The sequence below is a fragment of the Myotis daubentonii genome, chromosome X (assembly GCF_963259705.1).
Source record: "Myotis daubentonii chromosome X, mMyoDau2.1, whole genome shotgun sequence".
NCBI lineage: Eukaryota > Metazoa > Chordata > Mammalia > Chiroptera > Vespertilionidae > Myotis > Myotis daubentonii.
The window spans coordinates 13,724,444-13,747,060 of record NC_081861.1 but is presented as its reverse complement, the minus strand read 5'-3'; the positions used below and the strand labels follow the sequence as shown (position 1 = coordinate 13,747,060).

Below are 22,617 nucleotides of genomic sequence, written 5' to 3'. Positions count from 1 at the left end.
AGAGAAAGAGCTAACTGAAATGGAGGCAAGCAATGTATCAGACATAAAATTCAAAGTAATGGTTATAAGGATGTTCAAGGAACTTAATGAGAACTACAACAGTATGAAAGAGGACATAGAACCCATGAAAAATAACCAGTCAGAACTGAAGAATACCATATCTAACTTTAAGATACACAGGAAGAAATAAAAAGTAGGTTGGATGAACAGAAAATCAAATCAGCAATTTGGAAGACAAGGTAGAATGAAACATTCAATCAGAGCAGCAAAAAGAAAAGAAGAATTTATAGAATGAGGACAGTTTACGGAAACTTTGGGAAAACATGAAGCATAACAACATCACATCATAGGGATACCAGAAGGAGGAGAGAGAGAAAGGGATCAAGAACCTATTTGAAGATACAGGATGTTCCCATGGAAATAGACATCTATTTTGCAATTCATGGGGAACCTGATTTTTACTTTATTGGTGGCTTGGTTGGGGATGCTTTCTTGAAACCTTTCAATCATATCAGCAATGGGGTTAAGTCAGTGGGACCTCAACCAAAGAAATAGTACAGAGACTGGCTATTATCAGAAGCATATACATCCTGGGACCCTGCAACCACGGCACCCAGGGACCAGCTATGACCCAAGGAACACCGGATCTCAAGCAGCGCAAATACAAGGACTTGGATGAGCCCTGGTCCTCCTCAAGGAAAGGTCAGATTTCGCAGAAGGGAAAGGTGAGCTCTTCAATCCAGGTTGAAGGGAGAAGCGTGTGCAGGGAAGTCTGTGCCCCACAAAGTCCGTGGCCATTGGGGCCAGCGGTGATCTGCGAGTGTGGAAGGGGATCCACAGGGCTGCTGGCAGAAGGGAACTCTAAAAATCAGCCCATAGCTGGACTGGGTGCAAAAAGGCAGCCTTGGATTTTACCAGTGTACCCGCTGCTTAGTGCCAGGGGAAAAAGGATGTGTGAAAGAGGTGTTTGAAGAATCACGCACAGTGCTGGACACAGAGAGAGAGCTACATAACCAGACACCCGGAGAAGAGAGATCATGGGGAGACAAAGAAACAGCCCACAAATGAAAGAAAATGAGGCATCCCCAAAAAAGGAAGTAAACAAAAAGGAGGCAAGCAATAAGTCAGAGAAAGAATTCAGAGAAATGGTCATAAGGTGGCTGAAAAGAATGGAAGACAAATTCAACAATATGTGTAAGAACCAAGAGGAAATGAAGAAGAACCAAGAAGAAATGAAAAATGACATCGTTGTTATAAAGAACTCAGTAGAAAGCATCAACAGTAAACTAGAAAAAGCAGTGGACTGCATCAGTGAGCTAGAAGGTAAGGTAGGAAAAAATACCCAAGCAGAGCAGAATCTAGAAAAAAAAATAAAAAAACAGGAGGAGAGCCTAAGGGAACTTTGGGACAACATGAAACAAAACAACATCTGCATAATAGGGATTCCAGAAGGAGAGGAAACTGAGCAAGGAATAGAAAACATCTTTGATGAAATAATGACAGAAAACTTCCCTGATATAGGGAAAAAAAAAACTCACACAAATCCAAGAAGCGCACAGAGTCCCAAACAAAATGAACCCCAAAAGACTGACGCCAAGGCACATTATAATTAAATTGGCAAACACCAGTGACAAAGTAATAATCTTAAAAGTGGCCAGAGAAAGACAGAACGTTGCCTACAAAGGATCCCCCATCAGACTAGCAACTGATTTCTCAACAGAAACACATCAGATAAGAAGGGAATGGAATGAAAAATACAAAGTCATGCAAAGGTAGGGTCTGAATCCAAGAATACTGTACCCAGCAAGGCTAACAATCAAAATTGAGGGTGAAATCAGGAGCTTCACAGAAAAAAAGGACTAGGGGAGTTTATTACCACCAAACCAGCAATGCCAAAAATGCTAAAGGGTCTGCTGTAAAAAGGAAGAATAGGAAACAAAGACGGAACACAGGCATAAAGAATAAAAAATGGCGACAAACAAGTACCTATCAATAATAACTTTAAATGTTAATGGATTAAATGCCCCAATCAAAAGACATAGGATAGCTGAGTGGATAAGAAAATGTGACCCATATGTTTTCTGTCTACAGGAAACCCACCTCAGAAAAAAAGATGCACACAGAATGATGGTGAAGGGATGGAAAAAGATTTTTCAGGCAAATGGAAATGAATAAAAAGCTGGGGTAGCAATACTTATATCTGACAAATTAGATCTCAAAGTGAAGGACATAATAAGAGATAAGGAAGGCCACTTTATAATACTAAAGGGAGCAATCCAACAAGAAAATATAACTCTGGTAAACATATATGCACCCAATACAGGAACACCCAAATACATAAAAAAAAAAAAAAACTTCTGGAGAATATCAAGGGAGAGATTGATAACAATACAGTCATAGTAGGGGACTTTAATACCCCATTACCACCATTGGACAAATTCTCTAAACAAAAAATCAGCAAAGAAACAGCAATCCTAAATGACTCACTAGATTAGATGGAATTAACTGACATCTTCAGAACATTTCACCCCAAAGCCACAGAATATACATTCTTCTCAAGTGCACATGGGTCATTTTCAAAAATACACCATATATTGGGTCACAGGCAAAGTATCTTCAAATTCAAGAAGATAGAAATAATATCAAGCATCTTCTCAGACCACAATGGCATAAAACTAGAAATCAACTACAATAAAAACAATAAAATGTCAAATACCAGTAGGCTAAATAGCATGCTATTCAACAATGACTGGGTTACCAAAAAGATCAAAGAAGAAAAAAAAAGCATCATGGCAACAAACGACAACGAAAACACAACAATCCAAAATCTATGGGACACAGTGAAAGCAGTCTTGAGAGGGAAATTCATAGCTCTACAGGCCTGCCTCAAAAAACAAGAAATAATGGTAATAAATTATCTAACCCTACAACTCAAAGAGTTAGAAAGAGAGCAACAAGAAAAGCCCAACATAAGCAGAAGGAAGGAAATAATAAAGATCAGAGCAGAGATAAATGACATAGAGACAAAAAAAATACAAAAGATCAATGAAACCAAGAGCTGGTTCTTTTAAAGGATAAACAAGATTGATGAACCTCTAACCAGGCTCACCAAGAAGCAAAGAGAGAGGACCCAAATAAAATCAGAAATGAAAGAGGTGAAATAACAAGCGATCTCACAGAAATACAAACTATTATGAAAAAATACTATGAAAAACTCTATTTCAACAAAATGAAATACAAGCTCCCAAAACTCAACCAAGAAGAGTTGAAAAACCTGACTAGGTCTATAACTACCAAAGAAATTGAAACCAATCAAAAATCTTCCAGCAAACAAAAGCCCTAGTCTGGACAGCTTTACAGGGGAGTTCTACCAAGCATTCAAAGAAGAACTAAAACCTATCCTCCTCAAGCTATTCCAAAAAATTCAAGAGGAAGGCACACTTCCAAGCTCTTTCTATGAAGCCAGCATCACCCTAATCCCAAAACCAGATGAAGACACCACAAAAAAAGTACAGGCCAATATCCTTGATGAACATAGATGCTAAAATCCTCAACAAAATCCTAGCAAATCAGACTCAGCAATACATAAGAAAGATCATACACCATGACCAAGTGGGATTTATTCCAGGGATACAAGGATGATTCAATATCTGCAAATCAATAAATGTGATATATCACATAAAGAGACTGAGAGACAAAAATCACATAATCATATCAATAGATACAGAAAAATCCAACACCCTTTCTTGATAAAAACTCTCAGCAAAGTAGGAATACAAAGATCATACCTCAACATAATAAAAGCCCTATATGAAAAACCTACAGCCAACATCATACTCAATGGGCAAAAACTAAATCCATTTTCCCTAAGAACAGGAACAAGACAGGGATGCCCACTTTCACCATTCCTGTTCGACATAGTACTAGAAGTACTAGCCATAGCAATCAGACAAGAAGAAGAAATAAAAGACATCCAAATTGGAAAAGAAGTAAAAGTGTCCTCATTTGCAGACAACATGATATTATAGTAGAAAACCATAAAGACTCCATCAAAAAATTACTAGACCTAATCAATGAATTTGGCAATGTAGCAGGATACAAAATTAACACCCAGGAATCTATGGCCTTTTTATACACCAAAATGAACTCACAGAAAGAGAAATGAAAAAAAGCAATCCCATTTACCATTACACAAAAAATTAAGATACTTAGGAATAAACTTAACCAAGGACATAAAAGGCCTGTACTCAGAAAATAACAGGACATTGAAAGAAGAGATAGAGGAAGACATAAAAAAATGGAAGAACATACCATGTCCATGGATTGGTAGAATCAACATCATTAAAATGTCCATACTACCCAAAGCCATCTATAGATTCAATGCAGTACTTATTAAAATACCAATGGCCTATTTCAAAGATCTAGAACAAACTCTCCAAAAATTCATCTGCAATAAAAAAGACCCCAAATAGCCACAGCTATCCTGAGAAAGAAGAACAAAGTTGGAGGGATCACAATACCAGACATCAAACTATATTACCAATTCACGGTTCTCAAAACTGCCTGGTACTGGCACAAAAACAGAAATATATACCATTGGAACAGAATAGAGGACCCAGAAATTTACCCAAGCCATTATACTCAATTAATATTTGACAAAGGAATCAAGAGAATACAATGGAGTCAAAACAGCCTCTTTAGTAAATGGTGCTGGGAAATTTGGTCAGATACATGCAAAATAATGAAACTAGATCACCAACTTACACCATACACACACACACAAAACCTCAAAATGGCTAAAGGACTTGAATGTAAGATGGGAAACCATAAAAATCCTACAAGACTCCACAAGCAGCAAAATTGCAGACATAATGCCGTAGCAATATTTTTACAGACACAGATCCTAGCGAAAGAGAGACTAAGGAGAAAATAAACAAAAGGGATTACATCAAAATAACAGTCTTCTACTCAGTAGGGATTGGAAACCACCAGGACCAAGGAGGTTCCAACTGGTGGGAAACACATGTGGCACCTCACTCAGGGTTTGGTTCTGCTAATCATAGCAGTGGCTTTCTCCTGCCCTACCTGTTCAGGGACCACATGATGACCCAGCCAGCTGCACAGAAAACCATGTCATGTAAGGAGGTCATGTTCTTACAGCCCAGCAGAGCCCCGTCTCCAGGAGGAGAAAGCTCCCCCTTCCCTGACATAATCAAATGGGAAGGATTTGGGGACCCTACAATCTCATTCCCTTCAAGAGAATCCTGGGTAGGTCCCACTGGGAGGGTTGTCATGGGCAACCAGCTGAGCACCACACAGCCTGCGGTCTGGATGAGGTGGTGACAGCCTAAGCCTTCCCTAAGGGCCAAGCAGGAAGCAGGGAGGACAGACCTGCACATGTAGACCACTACAGTCGTTTCTGTGAGCAGAGGTGGCAGAGGCTTGTCCCAGGCACACACCCACTTACAAGGATGTTGGGCATGTGAAGGTAACCAGAGGAGGAGACAGAAAAGTGTGGCCTGGTCTGTGGTGGGAGTTCTTTGTAATAGTTTCTTACAATCCTTTGTATTTCTTTAGTGTCAGTTGTTACTTCTCCTCTTTCATTTCTGATTTTATTTATTTGGGCCCTCTCTATTTTTCTTGATGGGTCTGGTTAAAAGTTTATAAATTTTGTTTATCTTTTCAAAGAACCAGCCCTTATTTTCATTGATCTTTTGTATTGTTATTTTTTATACTCTATGTAGTTTATTTCTGCTCTGATACTTATTATTTCCATCCTTCTATTTGCTTTTTGGGTTTGTTTTTTTTTTTTTACCGCAGCATACTATTCCATTGTGTAGATGTACCATAGTTTTCTAATACACTCATCTGTTGATGGGCATTTAGGCTGTTTCCAAATGCTGGCTATTGTAAATTGGGCTGCTATGAACATAGGGGTGCATATATCCTTTCTGATTGGTGTTTCTGTTTTCTTGGGATATATTCCTAGAAGTGGTATTACTGGGTCAAATGGCAGTTTCATTTTTAAATTTTTGAGGAAAAGCCATACTGTTTTCCACGTGGCTGCACCAGTCTGCATTCCCACCAGCAGTGAAGAAGCGTTCCTTTTTCTCCACATCCTCTCCAGCACTAGTCATTTGTTGATTTGTTGATGATAGCCATTCTGACAGGTGTGAGGTGGTACCTCATTGCTGTTTTGATTTGCATCTCTTGGATGATTAGTGACGTTGAGCATGTTTTCATGTGTCTCTTGGCTTTCTGAGTGTCCTCTTTTAAAAAGAGTCTATTTAGTTCCTTTGCATATTTTTGTGATTGGGTTGTTTATTTTCCTTTTGTTGAGTTGTATGAGTTCACTGTAAATGTTGGAGATTAAACCCTTATCAGAGATAACATTGGAAAATATGTTCTCCCATGCGGTGGGCTTTCTTGTTGTTTTGTTGATGGTTTCTTTTGATGTGCAGGAGCTTTTTATTTTGATGTAATCCTATTTGTTTATTTTCTCCCTAGTCTCTCTTTCGCTGGGATCTGTGTCTGTGAAGATATTGCTATGACATATGTCTGCAATTTTGCTGCTTGTGGAGTCTTGTAGGATTTTTATGGTTTCCCATCTTACATTCAAGTCCTTTAGCCATTTTGAGGTTTTGTGTGTGTGTGTATGGTGTAAGTTGGTGATCTAGTTTCATTATTTTGCATGTATCTGACCAAATTTCCCAGCACCATTTACTAAAGAGGATGTTTTGACTCCATTGTATGCTCTTGATTCCTTTGTCAAATATTAATTGAGTATAATGGCTTGGGTAAATTTCTGGGTCCTCTATTCTGTTCCAATGGTATATATTTCTGTTTTTGTGCCAGTACCAGGCAGTTTTGAGAACCGTGAATTGGTAATATAGTTTGATGTCTGGTATTGTGATCCCTCCAACTTTGTTCTTCTTTCTCAGGATAGCTGTGGCTATTTGGGGTCTTTTTTATTGCAAATGAATTTTAGGAGAGTTCAAGGCCCCAGGGGACATTGTGGGGAGAGGTCAGCCCACAGACTATGAACATGGAAGGTTGATGCATGTTGCTTATTGACATTCACACTTTTGGGTTTCCACAGGCCACGTGAGGCCCACTAATCTCAGGGAAGATGGAGTTTTCCTGCCTCTCCTTCTGGCAGCCTTATGCAGGCTTGGTCTTAAATGGGTCAAGACTCTGGAGACTCATTGGGGACCCTAGTGAGCCGCCACAGGAACGGCACCATCGCCATTCACATTGCTCACAGGGACTGGGAAGAGCCCTCTGGCGGGAGCTGCTGCTGGAGAGGCTGGGGTGGAACCCCACGCAGATACAGGCTCTGCTCTGGAAGGGAGAAGTCTGGGAGAGGAGTGAGCGCTGGCAAGGCCTGTCACCCCGGGAGCAACCCACACCCCTCCAAGAGGACCCCCAGGACCTTGCTCAGGAGTTTGGGGCTTGTTTTCTTTTGAACCTGTGGCAGTGGGGCTGTGGTTTCTGTAAGCAGCACACCTTCAAAGGAGCAGCAAGGGGCCCAAGCTGGGTTCCATGGGCCAAGTTCCTACGACCTGGGTGAACCCTTCTGTCCACACTGGGCCTCAGGTCCCATTGGTGACCTGAGAGACAGGGACAGGTCCAAGTCTGCATGTGGTGTCACCTGTGTGTACATATGAGTGTTTACTAGTGGCCCGGTGCACAAAATTCATGCACGGCGGAGGGGGTGTTCCTCAGCCCAGCCTGTACCCTCTCCAACCTGGGGCCCCTCGAAGGATGTCCTACTGCCGGTTTACAGGGATTGGGCCTAAACCAGCAGTCAGACATCCCTCTCACAATCCCAGACTGCTGGCTCCTAACCACTCACCTGCCTGACTACCTATCTGATTGCCCCTAACCATTCTGCCTGCTGGCCTGCTCACCCCCAACTGCCCCCCTGCTGGCCTGCTCACCCCCACCTTCCCTCCCCACTGGCTTGCTCGCCCCCAACTGCCCCCCCCGCTGGCCTGCTCACTCCAAACTGCCCCCCCTGCTGTTCTGATCACCTCCAACTGACTCCCACTGACGGCCTGCTTGCCCCCAACTGCCCCCCCTACTGGTCTGCTTACCCCCAATCGCCTCACCCCCCACCAGCCTGATCACCCACAACTTCCCTCCCCTCTTGGCATCTAACTGCCTCTACCTCAGCCCCGCCACCATGGCTTTGTCTAGAAGAACGTCCAGAAGGTCTCCTTGAAGGTCTCCCAGTCTAATTAGCATATTATCCCTTTATTAGTATAGATTAGGGGTGGGCAACCCCAGGCACGAGTGCCAAACATGGTACGCCAGTAACTTTTGCTTGCACGCGAAACCCTCTCTTATAATCTTCCATTTACAATTTCTGTGAACATTTGAATGACTTAAATGTTAAATTACAAGGAACTGGCAAGACAGTTGATGTTATGTTTGGTTGCATAAAGCTTTTAAAAAGAAACTGAAGTCTTTAAGAGGGATGTGGATGGTGAGAGATTCAGATATTTCCCAAACATCAAGAGGCACATCAAAGACCACCCAAAAGATGACAGGACAGACTGTCAAAGCCTTCAAAAGTTGTTTTTAAACATCATCGAGTCAACTATTGAGCAGTTCTTCTCAAGATTTGCGAAATTCAGAGAACTGGAAGAGACAGCAAAATTCATGAGGTTTCCAGACATCATGAAACTGGAGGAACTAAACTTACAAATGTTTTCATGGATAGACATGGCTGACTTTGAAATGCAGTTGATTGAATTTCAGAGTAGCTCAATTTGGAAGCAGAAATTTATTGACCTTAGAGTTGACTTGGAAAACATTGAAAAATAATTAGAGACAGAAGTACCAGAGAGAAGTGTCAAAAACAAACTACTGAGGACTTGGAATGCCATTCCAGAAAATTTTTTCTGTTTAAAAAACTTTGCAACAGCATTACTCTCCATGTTTTCATCCACATACGCTTGTGAATCTTTGTTCTCAGTGATGAATTTTGTTAAGTCTCATAATAGGAGTACCTGACAGATGAAAGTAGTAGCTCGTGCATATCTCTGAAGGTCACGAAATATAAACCTGATGTAAAATCTCTGTCATCAGTGATGCAGCAGCAAAAGTCCCACTGATAATATCAAACAGAGTCATAAAGCTTTCTGTAGGACTATCAGTGTACATATACATTAAAAAATAAATGTATTTTTCATCATCATATACTGTGTTTTTGTCACTCGAATGAATTTTATTATTTCTTCAAGGTTCTTCACATACATACACCTTAAGAGATATCAAGTAGGCATAACATGTTCTCAAAAACTTAGGGTTGGCAGGCAGAAGAATTTTGAGTCAGAGATTCTGCTGGTTTTGGCACACACTAACAAAAAGGTTGCCCACCCCTGGTATAGATAGAGGCCTGGTTCATGAGTGGGGGCTGGCTGGTTTGCCCTGAAGGGTGTCCCAGATCGGGATGGGGGTACCCTTGGGGTGTGGGGCGGCCTGGGTGAGGGGCCTGTGGTGGTTTGCAGGCCAGCCATGCCCCCATGGGTTGAGGGTCCCAGCTGGGGGAGTGTGGCCAGTCTGGGTGAGGGACTGAGGGCTATTCTCAAGCTGGTCACACCCCCTTCAGAGTGGGGGTACCCGATAGGGTGTCTGGCCAGCCTGGGTGAGGGGCTGATGGCTGTTTGCAGGATGGCCAAACCCCCAGTGGGAACCCTCACCCCATGAGGGTGTGGCCAGCCTGGGTGAGGGGCTGAGGGCCATTTTCAGGCTGGCCACACCCCCTTCAGGGTGGGGGTCCCCGATGTGGTGTTTGGCCAGCCTGGGTGAGGGACTGATGGTTGTTTGCAGGATGGCCACACCACCTTCAGGGTGGAGGTCCCCCCTGGGGTGCCTGGCCAGCCTGGGTGAGGGGCTGATGGCTGTTTGCAAGCTGGCCACGGCCCCCAGTGACCCAAACTCCCAGCCTCTCTTCTTTTTTTATCAGCACCTCCTTGAGCAGAGGGAAGCAGGTATCTGGGATTTATTTATCTTCTATAATTGAAACTTTGTAGCCTTGAGCAGAGCCCAGGGCCAGCCTGGGAAGGCGGGAAGCTTGGCTTCCTCCATCACCGGGGGCAACCCAAGCCTCCTGCTCACTCGAGCTCTATGGCTGCTGCCATCTTGGTTGGCTTAATTTGCATACTTGCTCCTGATTGGCTGGTGGGCATGGCTTGTGAGTGTAGCAGAATGACACCAATTTGCATGTTTCTCTTTTATTAGTGTAGATGTGTGTAGGTGTGTGTGTGTGTGTGTGTGTGTGACAGAAGACCAAGGGAGGCTGCACAGCACACAGAGAGGGTCAGGTGGCCTCCAGACTCAGGCTGTCTGCCTGACTTCACACACCTGCCCCACCCGCACGGCTCATGGCATCCTGGGCACTTTCGCTCACCCCTCAGTGGTTGAGGTCCCACACCAGCTTCTTGCACCTGGTGAAGAGCTTGGGGTCTGATTGCCTGTGGGTTTCCCACAGCAGCTGGGGCCCTTCTGACCTGTAGGTGCTGCCCCCAGCAGCCAGGCTGGGACCTGCCCAGTAGTGACCAGGCTCTGTCACCTTCATTTCCCTCTCTCCTGGGCCTCACCCAGAATTCCCTGAACAAAGTTTGACACATCGGAAGTGCTCAATCAGAGGGACCCAGCTCACTTTGTGTCCCTTTGGTGAAATCAGCTTAGCCTCTGGTGTAACTCTGAATAACTGTTTTCTCTCACAGGAAGCCTTTGGTTTATGGAAGGAAAAACTCAGTGCTTCTCTCGTAGTTCCCAGGGCTCCTTGACATGGGGGAATCTTTGCAGGCCCAGTAAACGTAGCTCCTGTGGAGGTTGTGGAACTGGAAAAGCAGGCTGTACTGACCAACCTGAAGCAGAAGTACCCAACGGCACTTTCAAACCCCAGGTGGTTACTGGAGCCCATACCCAGGAAAGGGGGAAATGATATCTTCCAGGTAGGCATCCCACAGCACCTGATCCCCTAGGGCAGTGGTCGGCAAACTGCAGCTCGCGAGCCACATGTGGCTCTTTGGCCCCTTGAGTGTGGCTCTTCCACAAAATACCACGTGGGAGCCCACACGTACAGTGCAATTGAAACTTCGTGGCCCATGAGCAGAAGTCGGTATTTCGTGGAAGAGCCACACTCAAGGGGCCAAAGAGCCACATGTGGCACACAAGCTGCAGTTTGCTGACCACTGCAATAGGGGCAGGAGGAGTCCACAGGAAGTTCACTGAGAATCCAGGTGAATCATGACCATCAACAGGCCATCATGCCGCAGATGTAGAACTGAATTGGCACCACCGTGGAGAGCACTACCCACCATCTGCTGTTCAACTAAACAGATTTCTGTGCCCAGATGTAGGGGACTGTCCTCGTGAGATGCCTCTCTGGGCTCATTGACTGTCTCAAGGACTCTGACCTTTAGGGAAAAGGGAAAGCTGCCAGGAAATATCTTGGCGCTATCACACTTTTTGGTCCTGCTCATTCCTGGGTTTTACAGAGAAAATATTTTAGGAGAACTGGTTATTGTTTGGGACTCCCGTCTTTTTGTTGTGGTCAAACTCAGAGAACACTTCAGCAGCACCCAGGGGTCCTTGTGGGCGGTCTGGGAGAGGGCACTGAATGATTGCCAGAGGGTGACCAGCCAGGCCTGGCCTCACTCATGGTGAAAGGGACATCAGACTTTGAAAGAAAGAGGCTGTCTGTCCTGGCAAGTGACTGGTCTGCTGTAAAACTGTTCCTGGGCTCACGAGAGCTTGTGTTGCACATGTCACATAGCTACCTCGTGACCCAAGAACGGCTCTGAAATACAACTCTGATGGAAAAGTGATGGGTAGAGGTTTTTTGTGCTTTTTGTTTGTTTGTTTGTTCGTTTGTTTTCTGTGTGAGCAATCTTTATTTGGGTCCCTTATAGCAGGGCTACTAATAGTTGTTAGCTGTGAGGATGATGTGGTTTCTCGCAGGCATTGCCTGGAATGGCCAGTCTTCTGAGACAGACTGGCTCTGTCATACACTGCTTAGCAGATGGGGTGGCCCGGGTTCTAGGTGGGCCTCTCTGCAAGGCCCCTGGAACTTGGACTAGAGACACTCAGATGCTGATCAGAAACTTCCTGGCATCATAGGGAGATCTGTGAGTAAAGACCCTCCTGTTTCAAGTTGCATGACTAATATAAGGTGATGCTGGGCATTTCTGTCTCCTGACCAGTAGGCAAGGATCAGGGCACCAGATCTTCCTGGGCTTGCCTCAGGACCCCCTAGCCAGTTCCTTGTCGAGGGTGTGAAAATGAACGAGGACAACTGGGACAAAAGCCTGTCTGGAGCCAGGATTTCTAGCCTCCTCAGGCTCATTCTGATGAGGTGTGTGGCGCGGAAACAGAAGAACACGGACTCACAATTCTCATTGGATTTATTCTGTACCATGTAGTTTTTGCCTTTCTTTATTAAAGTGGAAATGGATTCATGGTTACAAAGCCTGTGACATTATGGGCCTGCATTGTGCTTGAACCGCTCACAGACTGAACACTTGTTATCTGAGGAGCCCTCCTGCTCCTCCTCAGCCTGGTCAGGGTCCTCTGATGGAGTCATGACTGAAAGGCCAGAGAACAGTGTGGAATAGCACATGTTGTACAAAGACATCACTGAACCTTGTAGTGGTTCATTTGGGGAGGTGGGGGGTAGATCCCCTGTGCCGCTGGTTCCTGCAGTAGCCCTGGGCACAAGCATGACATTACCAGATGTGCCCTCCCCACATGAACAACTTGCTTCACTTGGGCACTGGACTTCCCTGGCACTGCCTATGGGCTGAGGAACTGAGAACTCGAATGCCTGGTTAGCATTGGTTCCCCAATCATTCTTGCCTGTCTCCTGAGCCTTTTGTTTGGCTTCTTTGCCGCCGTTCTCGTGGTGTGTTCTTGGGGAGTGTCTTGTGGGGGCCATTATCTTCTTTCTCTTTGGGGGCATGGCACTGGTTCCTGGACAAACGCGCATCACCGGGTTGCCTTGTGTTGTAATGTTCTCGAGGAGCCAAGGCTTGCCTCTCTGGAAATTACAATTTCTGTAGATCTGAAACAAAATTAATTAATGTAGTCACTTGTGGAGAAAATATTCCTATTTGACATTAACTGGCCGCTCAGAGTCTTTACTCATCCCTGCAGGTTATCTCTAAGGGGGCTATAGTTTCAAATGAAAATCTAGTTTCTCATCTTTTCATAAATACTGTATCATGTGAAAAAGGGTTAGACCCTAAAATGAAGCCCTTTCAGTATATCATTCTCCTGGGTCCACTAGGAAGATGTTTGAGTAACAGGGAACATGGGAAATGGGAGGGCTTTCTACTTTACCATCATCCTGTTCCCTGCAGAGCAAACTGAAGAGTTGCTTGGGCATATTTTGCAAAAGCCATGGCGGTTCAGCAAGCAGATGAAACTCTTCAGGCTTTTCGATTCAAAGATTTGCTCCTCGCCCCTTCGGCAAAGAATCTCGCTCTGGAAAAGATTTTCATCAATGATCACGGTGTCTCCATCATCATTCCAGCACACAGATGAGAAGGCCTCGTCCTCCACTATCCTCCAAAGCTTTCTTGGGAAGGACAGCCCAAGAAGAATGTTGTTTCCTTCCACACTGGTGGTGCCTTGGTTTGGGTCCTGTGGTTGCGGGTTGTCTTGGGGGCTTGGATCTGGGCTCTCTTCTTGGTCCCCCTGCCTCTCCAAAGCCTCCCTTGGACCCACATGAGGATCTGGGGATGTATCATATTGGAACATTATTGGTGGTTGTTCATCTTCTGATGGGGCCAGCTTGGCTTCTTGCATCTCAGGAGTATTCTGATTAGCCATGTTGATGCTCTACATCAAAAAGCACTTGGTACCCAGGATCCTATCACTTCAAAAGTGGGGTCAGAAATGCCTTTGGTCACAGCAGTGATGCCCTATATATACTGTCCTCAAAATTCTAGAGTCTTGGTCGTGGGGCAACCAGCTGCTTAAGTCATGTGATGTCACAAAGGTGACTTATGGCTGCTCTGGAGTGTGGGCCCTGGCCAAGTATAGGGGAGTGGATATTGGGAGGGCCCCCATCTTCTCTCTCTTCTAAAAGTATAGAGAAATAGTGTTCAGGTTAATAGAAAAGGTGTTCATATGCTGCCAGGAAGATTTTTTCTTGTCGCTAGTTCACTGGATGTGTTGAGAGGTCACGATCCTATATCCACCCCCATCCCTACAGAAGGGGTGCAGGCAGTTCATGGCCTCTTTGTTGCTCAAAGGCAAGGCCCTGGTTAGTCTTAGCCTGGGGAACCACCAAGACTGCCTGGGTCAGATAGGCCCCTGGGGGACTGTGTCTCTCAGAAAATGGTGGTTTGCCCAGTCTCAGTAGGTAGCCCCCCTCTTCAATGCACCCCTCACAAGCTTCCTGCTTTGTCTCTTCCAGCTGTGCCTACTGATTGGCAGGTCGTGCTCAGATGAGCCCAAAAGAGAGTCCTATTTTCTTAGCCCTGGGTCCAGTTGTCCCTACTAAAGGGCTGTGCTTCAGCACAGGTGGTAACGTTCTTCTCATTCCTCAACCTCAGTGCTACCCAAAGCACTTGAGAGAAGATGTTAAACACAGTGTTGCAGTGGGAATGGGCAGCCACACCCTCTGATGTCCTATGGAGCCCCCTCTTGAGCTTGGCTTGCCGCCAAATCTCACCACTCTCAGGTCACAATAGCATTGGCTTTAGTTTCTATGTCTTCCACACAGGAACTCTTCTCACTACCCAAGATGGGTTCACTTTGGGGCACCTGCATGTGTCTTCTCAAATCACCCTCCCAAGACCCTCAGATTCATACTCCCTTGAGGCCTCCCCTATGCCCGATTTCCTTTCTTCAGTGAGGTGGGTGGGCTTTGGCTTTCCCAGATTTCAGGCTTCCCACTTCCAAATTGGATCTCCTTTGGTACTTTCCCTTTTCATTGGTGATTTGTGGTTAGGCATATATTCAGCTCTGGGGAAACAAAGCATTCCACTCACTCACTCTGAAGCCAGCCTTGTTCTCCCTGCCAGAAGCCCCCTGGCCTACCCTCCCCCCCCCACACACACACACACCTGTGTGTTCGTCTTCTGCCATAGCCTTGAAGATAGGTACATTGATCATTTTGTTTGCTCTTGGGTTAAATTCTTTTCAAGAGCCCTACACAGACTCACTACTAAGTTAAATTCCAACTTGTTTAGCTAGCTGTGACTGAAGGAAACTGATATGAAAATAATCATAAATATGTAGTTGAACTTAGATGTGAGCCTGGGTGTGGGATGGCACAAAAGCAAAATTCAAGTCATCTTCACCATAGAGGAGAGGATACGACAGTGGTTTTGGTGATCCATGTTCTCTAGCTGTTTTGGGTAACTTTGGTCTTAATAATCACTCTGTATAGGGAGATGGAAAGGCACCACCTGCACGGGTCCTAGGTCCTGGTCCCAGCTCTGTCACTAAGTGGTGTTATTTGTCCTCTCTGAGGGTCGTTCCTTTGTTCCGAAAGGGAATCCAGAGGCATTAGGGAAGAAAATGCCCTAAGATGCCTCTCAGCCTAAAGATGAGCCCCAAGTCTAGATTCAGGTTCAGTCCATGGTCTTTGTGCTTCTAAACAGGTTTACAAAGCATTCATTCAAGAATCAGTTTATTCTTGGAGGACAGGCCCTAGAAGATTAGAATGGCTGGCTTTTCAAAGGGAAGCTCCTAGTGTCTCTGGTTAAACAGCCAGCTCCCTTCGGTTGCCTACCAAAGAATTGTTCCTTAAGCGAGTTTTTTAAAGGCTGAAAAGGAGGTGTCCTTGTGGCCTTTGCTAGCTCATGACTCTACTAATGACTTATTTAAAGGGACTTACCCATTTTATTGGAAGGAAATTGGAGAGAAGCCTCTGGAAACCAGAGTCTGTCATTTTGTGGGGAAAGGGTGTTTATTTGATATGTTTTAGGCACTCTTGAGTCCCAAGGTTTCTAGAGGACCTTTGATTCAAGAACCACCAAATTTCCATTGTCATGAATAATCTAGGACATCAGGCTCATTCTTTCCTTCTGAAGATGAAATTTTCACACTGTTGACTTCAATGGAGTTGAAGAAATGCATTATGGAAATAGCCTCCCTCTGTAAGCCTGCTCAGTCCCAGAAATTCAACCCTGGGTCCCATAACCACCAGTCAGACAGTGTTTATTAGGCACCATGCTCAGGACCTTTTGACAGAGGTGATTGGTTTGTTCTTCAGAGTTCCAAAGGCCCCAGAGATGACCCGTGTGCGTTGCCACCTTATGAACAGAGTCCCCAAAGTCATGTGACTACAGCACAGCACAGCTGACTGGGCTACCAATACAGCCACCCCCTAGGGAAAGTGATTTCAGTCCTGACCTGGCTGTTGCATCTGCACAGCCTTGCAGCCATAGAGAAAGTACCGAGCTCTGGTCTCTGGGGCCCTTGAGGCTGGCCTGGTTGCTCAGAGTAGATAAAAGAGAGCCTTGTGGTTCTTAGACCTCAAGCCACTCCCCCAGAGCTGCTGAGCAACCTCACTTAGACACGTGAGCCTCCTCTCCAATGCCAGTCTTCCAGCTGTTCCCTTGCCCTCCTCCCTTAGTCCAGTGGCGCTGCCATAACAAAATACCATAGACTGAGTAGCTTATTGCCAACAGAGATTTCCTTCCCCCTGTTCTGGAGGCTGGAGGTCCAAGAATAAGGTGCCAGTGTGCTGCAGTGAGGGCCCTCCTTGCTGTGACCTCACATGGTGGAAGTAGCGTGCATCTCTCTGGAGACTCTTTATAAGGTGCTACACCCATCCCTGAGGGCTCAACCCTCATGACTTAAGCACCTCCCAAAGGCCCAACCTCCTAATGCTGTCATCTTTAAGGGTTAGGGTTTCAACATCAGCCTTTTAGGGGGACACAAGCATTCAGATCATAGTACTTCCTTCTGGACAGTGCCCTCCTGACCCAAAAACCCATGGAGGGTCTTCTGCTGTGAGAGACTCTTCTCTGCCTCAGCCCAGTCCAGGCCCTATCCCGTAAAGCTCTTTGTGTATTACTGCCTCTCCTGGGCATATCTCTTCCTGGATCAGCCCCCTATCCATAGAACCCTGCAGTTTGCTAATGAGGTCCTTTGCAATTATATGGCTGCCCCTTAGAGGCTGACGGTTATAGAACCCGAGGTGCACATTTTTCAGGGGTCAATTGGGAGGGCCTCAAAGGTTGACAAGACAGAAAAAAAACACTGAGTTTTTGGACTCCAAACTCACAAATCCTGATTCACTGCCTTTCATTCTAATCTACAACCTGAAACTGTCCACTACAGGCTGCTTCAACTTCAGCAGGAGAGGTGCTGGATGGAAGCCAGCACAGCTCAATGAACAGGCCATGGACTTTTGGACTGTTGCAGATTTTGGACATCCCTCTGTGGAGTCTGAATGTGTCAAACACCCTTAGTGCTGTCCTGCACTATCTGTGTCCCTTGCAGATGCCAAAGATGAAGGACTTGATCTCTAATGGAACCCAGTGAGTTGGATTTTCTCATGGACACTGCATATCTGATGCACATGATTGCACTCCTCACTCGAGATACCTGTGGAGTTTTCATGTGGAGCTGGGTCCATCGCAGTGACTGGGAGCCCTCCACGCACTTTAACTTGTACCTCCTCTATGGAGGGTCCTCTGCATTGACTTGTCCTGCAGGACTGGCCCTATTAGTTGCAGTTTGCAACAAGGATTGACTGTCTGCTTTCTGCCCTCTCTCCTGGTGCTCACACCAGTATGTACTGAGTGGTGTCCAGAAAGGCATGGCCCTTTTCCCTACCCCTCACTGGAGAATCAGACAGGATGAAAAGTGTTATGGTAACCCCTTTTGAAACTTGTGGAACTTCAGAATTTTGTCCTAACCACTTCCTGAACATGCTGTGTTTTTCTGATTCATTTGTATAACAATGTTTGTGAAAATGCTTTTGTCCCTCTGCCTACAACATTTCCAGACAAAGGGACTGGGGAAAAAGAGGAGGTAAGGAAAGTAACAACGGAAAGTTTGCTTACTGAATGGGACATGCTGATTTGGTAAGGATGGAGGAAAAACCAAACCAACCCCTGGGGAGGGCTTATTGTTCTCCTTCCTCAGGATTGCTGCAGATATTTGGGGTCTTTTTGTATTCCATATGAATTTTTGGAAAGTTTGTTCTAGTCTTGAAATATTCCGTTGGTATTGTAACGGGGATTGCATTGAATCTATAGATTGCTTTGGGTAGTATGGACATTTTAATGATGTTGATTCTACCAATCCATAAACATGGTATATTCTCCCATATGTTTATATTTTCCTCTATCTCTTTTTTTCAATCTCTTGTAGTTTTCTGAGTACAGGTCTTTTACTTCCTTCATTAAGTTTATTCCTAGGTATCTTAATTTTTTGTTGCAATGGTAAATGGGATTGTTTTTTTAGTTTCTCTTTCTGTGAGTTTATTATTGGTGTATAAAAAGCCACAGACTTCTGAGTGTTAATTTTGTATCCTGCAGCATTGCTGAATTCATTTATTAGTTTTAGTAGTTTTTTGAAGGAGCCTTTATGGTTTTCTATGTACAATATCATGTCATTTACAAATAATGACAGTTTTACTTCTTCTTTTCCAATTTGGACGCCTTTTATTTCTTCTTTTCTGATCACTCAGGCTAGCACTTCCAATACTATGTCAACCAGGAGTGGTGAAAGTGGGCATCCCTGTCTTGTTCCTGTTCTCAGGAGAAATGGTTTTAGTTTTTGCTCATTGAGTATGATGTTGGCTGTAGGTTTATCATATATGGCCTTTATCATGTTGAGATATGCTCCCACTATTCCCACTCTGCTGAGAGTTTTTATTAAATATGGTTGTTGGATTTTGTTGAATGCCTTTTCTGTATCTATTGATATGATTATGTGATTTTTATCTTTCAATTTGTTTATGTGATGTATCACATTTATTGGTTTTGAATATTGTACCAGCCTTGTATCCCTGGGATAAATCCCAGTTGATCATAGTGTATGATCTTTTTAATATGTTGCTAGATGTGATTTGCTAATATTTTGTTGAGGTTTTTAGCATCTATGTTCATCAGGGATATTGGTCTGTAATTATCTTAATTTGTAGTGTTTTTATCTGGTTTTGGAATAAGGATAATGTTGGCCTCATAAAAAGAGTTTGAAAGTGTTCCTCTTGGAATCTCTGACATAGTTTGAGGAGTATAGGTGTTAGTTCTTCTTTGAATGTTTGATAAAACTCTGTGAAGCTGTCCGGACCTGTTCTTTTGTTTGGTGGGAGTTTTTAGATTAGTGCTTCTATTTCATCAGTTGTTATTGGCCTACTCAGTTTTTTTAATTCTTCCTGAATCACTTTTGGGAGATTGCATTTTTCTAGGAATTTGTCTATTTCATCCACATTATTCAATTTGTTGCATATAATTGTTCATAGTATTTTCTTACAATCCTTTGTATTTCGGTGGTATCAGTGGCTACTCCTCCACTTTTGTTATTTATTTTATTTATTTGGGTCCTCTCTCTTTGTTTCTTGATGAGTCTGGCTAATGGTTTACCAATTTTGTTTATCCTTTCAAGGAACCAGCTCTTGGTTTCATTTATTTTTTTGTATTTTTTTATTCTCCATGCTATTTATTTCTGCTCTAATCTTTATTATTTCCTTCTTTCTACTTACTCTGGGCTTTTCTTGTTGTTCTCTTTCTAGTTCTTTAAGTTGTGTGGTTAAATAATTTATTGCTGACTTTTCTTGTTATTTGAGGTATGCTTGTAGTGCTATGAACTTCCCTCTCAGGACTGCTTTTGCTGTGTCCCAGAGATTTGGGGTTGTTGTGTGTTCATTTTCATTTGTTTCCATAAAGTTTTTTTTAATTTCTTTCTTGATCTTGTTGGTAACCCATTCATTGTTTAATAACATGCTATTTGGTCTTCATGTGTTTGGATGTTTTGGGGTGTTTTTACTGTAATTGATTTCTAATTTCACTGCATTGTGATCTGAGAAGATGCTCAATATGATTTCAACCTTCTTAAACTTGTAGAGGCTTGTTTTGTGTCCAAACATGTAGTCTTTCATTGTGAATGATCCATAAGCACTTGAGAAAAATGTATATTCTGGTGCACTGGGGTGAAATGTTCTATAAATGTCTATTAAATCCATCTGATCCAGTGTGTTCTTTAGAGTCTCTGTTTCCTTGTTAAGTTTTTGTCTAGAAGATCTACCCAGTACAGTCAGAGGGGTGTTAAAGTCCCCTATTGTATTGTTGTTAATCTCTCAGTTAAAGTCCTCTAGAAGTTTTTTTATATATATATTTAGGTGCTCCTATGTTGAATGCATATATGTATACTAGGGTTATATCCTCTTGTTGGATCAGTCCCTTTAGTATTATGTAGTGACCTTTGTTGTCTCTTGTGATGACCTTCAATTTAAAGTCTATTTTGTCGGATATGAGTATTGCTACTCCAGCTTATTTTTTTTATTATTTTTTATTTGCATGGAAAATTTGTTTTCATCCTTTCACTCTCATCCTGTGTGTGTCTTTTGTTTTGAGGTGGGTCTCTTGTAGACAACATATACTTGGGCCATCTTCTTGTATCCCTTCTGCTACTCTACACTTTTTGATTGGAGCATTTAGCCCATTTACATTTAGGGTTATTACTGATAGGTACTTATTTATTGCCATTATATTTCTATATGGCTAGGTTTCTCTCTCTGTTTCTTCTTCTCATTATAGCAATCTCTTTAGCATTTCTTATAACGCTGGCTTGGTGGTGATGTACTCCTTTAGTTCCCCCCTTTTTTTGTCTGGGAAGCTCTTTATTTCACCATCTATATTGAATGATGGCCTTGCTGGATATGATAATCTTGGTCTCAGATCCTTGCTTTCCATTACCTTGAACACTTCATGCCATTCCCTTCTGGCCTTAGAGTTTCTGATGAGAAATCCGATGTCAGCCTTATGGGAACTCCTTTGTAGGTAACAGTTTTCTTTTCTCTTGCTGCCTTTATGATTCTCTCCTTGTCTTTAATTTTTGGTATTTCAATTATGATGTGTCTGGGCATGGGTCTGTTTGGGTTCTTCTTGTTTGGGGTTCTCTGTGCCTCCTAACTTGTGTGACTTTTTCCTTTACCAGGTTAAGGAAGTTTTCTGCCATTATTTCTTTGAACGCCTTCCCTATGCCTTCCTCCCTCTCTGCCTCTTCTGGCACACCTGCTATTCTAATATTGTTACATTTCACATTGCCTCACAGCTCCCTTAAGCTGTCCTCCTGTTTTTTTATTGTTTTTTTTTTCTTTTTGGTTTTCTGATTGAGTGATATTTTCAACTCTGTCTTCTAATTCACTGATTTGATCCTCAGCCTCCCCTAATCTGCTGTGTATTCCTCCCAATGTGTTCTTTATTTGTGTTATGTCATTCTTTATCTCAGACTGTTCTTTTTTCATAGTTACTATATCTTTTTTCATGCTGTTGAGCATCTTTACCATCATTACTCTGAACTCTTTTTCAGATGAATTTCTTATCTCTGCTTCATTTATAGCTTCTTCTGGAGAATTCTCTTGTTCTTTCATTTTGGGATTGTTTCTTTGTCTCCTCATTTTCATTGTCTGTTTGTGTTTGTGACTATGTATTAGGTAGATCCTCTACATCTCTCAATCTCTAGTGCAGGACAGTGTTAAAGGCTGTTTCTGACTAATTAGATCAGGCAAAGACTCAAATGCCCCAGAGACTGCCTCTGCCTGTAGACTGATAGGATTCTGACTTGAATTGCCCCCCAGGCAATCATCCTCAGGTGTGGCGAGAGTTTATTTCAACAGCGTAGGAAGTTGCTACTGCCTGGAGGCTAATTTTTATTTTTAGTCTCTTAAGTGGCCTCAGAGCAAGGTGTTTTCCAGTAGGGCATGTCAACTGTCTTCCCCCCAGTCAAGGCAAATGTGTATGTCGGAAAGATGTCCTCTGCTGCCTGAGGTAATGACTCAGCCCAGGATATTTGGGATGTCTTCCTTCTGAGTTCTATTCCCCGAGTCCCCAGTCCTGGGTTCTGCCCTTCCAGCCCCAGTCCACTTCACCCTCCCTCTGCCAGAGCACAGGGTGGGTGGCTCCACAGGGAATTTTGTGTGTTGGCCCTTTTAGAGAGTGCCTAAATTTTCAGCTGTTACTCTCTTGCAGACAGTGCTCCACTGCTTTTCACAGCTAAACGTTATGTGGATACCCTCCTCAGTTTTGGTGCTCTTTCTTGGGGGGCCTAGCTTGGGGATTATACCCCAGAGTTCTCAGTGGAAACCCCCTGACATATCTCTCCAGGACTTCAGTTTCTGTCTGTGGGCACCCAGCTAGCCCTTTCACGCCTCCACCCCTCCTACCAGTCTCTATGCAGTCTCCACTTTCAGTCCTCGGGTGTCAGGGTTCTCTCCTGTGGTTTTTCTGTTTATTATTCAGGAAGTTTTTCTATATTTTAGTTGTAATACCAATTTGTTCCTGGGAGTATGTCTGTGAAGCATCTACTTACTGTGCCACCATTTCTTAATCCTCTCAAATTTAGGAGGAATTTTGAAAAGGGAGAAATTATGATTTATTTGTGTTTTTCAAATTTTTTGCAAAACAATATATG

The 22,617-nt window shown here is 43.7% G+C and overlaps 1 protein-coding gene and 1 pseudogene across 1 annotated transcript; one reads left to right on the top strand and one right to left on the bottom strand.

Moving 5' to 3' along the window:
* Window positions 1-7,129: 7,129 nt before the first annotated feature.
* LOC132224972 (protein EOLA1-like) lies at window positions 7,130-10,997 on the top strand (annotated as a pseudogene).
* A 1,496-nt stretch (window positions 10,998-12,493) lies between these two features.
* On the bottom strand, window positions 12,494-13,821 carry LOC132224805 (heat shock transcription factor, X-linked member 3-like). The gene is made up of 2 exons (XM_059679907.1): window positions 13,354-13,821; window positions 12,494-13,075 (listed from the first exon to the last, which is right to left on the bottom strand). Exons 1-2 carry the CDS (start codon window positions 13,819-13,821, stop codon window positions 12,494-12,496), a joined length of 1,050 nt encoding a protein of 349 aa, XP_059535890.1.
* Between the last annotated feature and the right edge of the window lie 8,796 nt (window positions 13,822-22,617).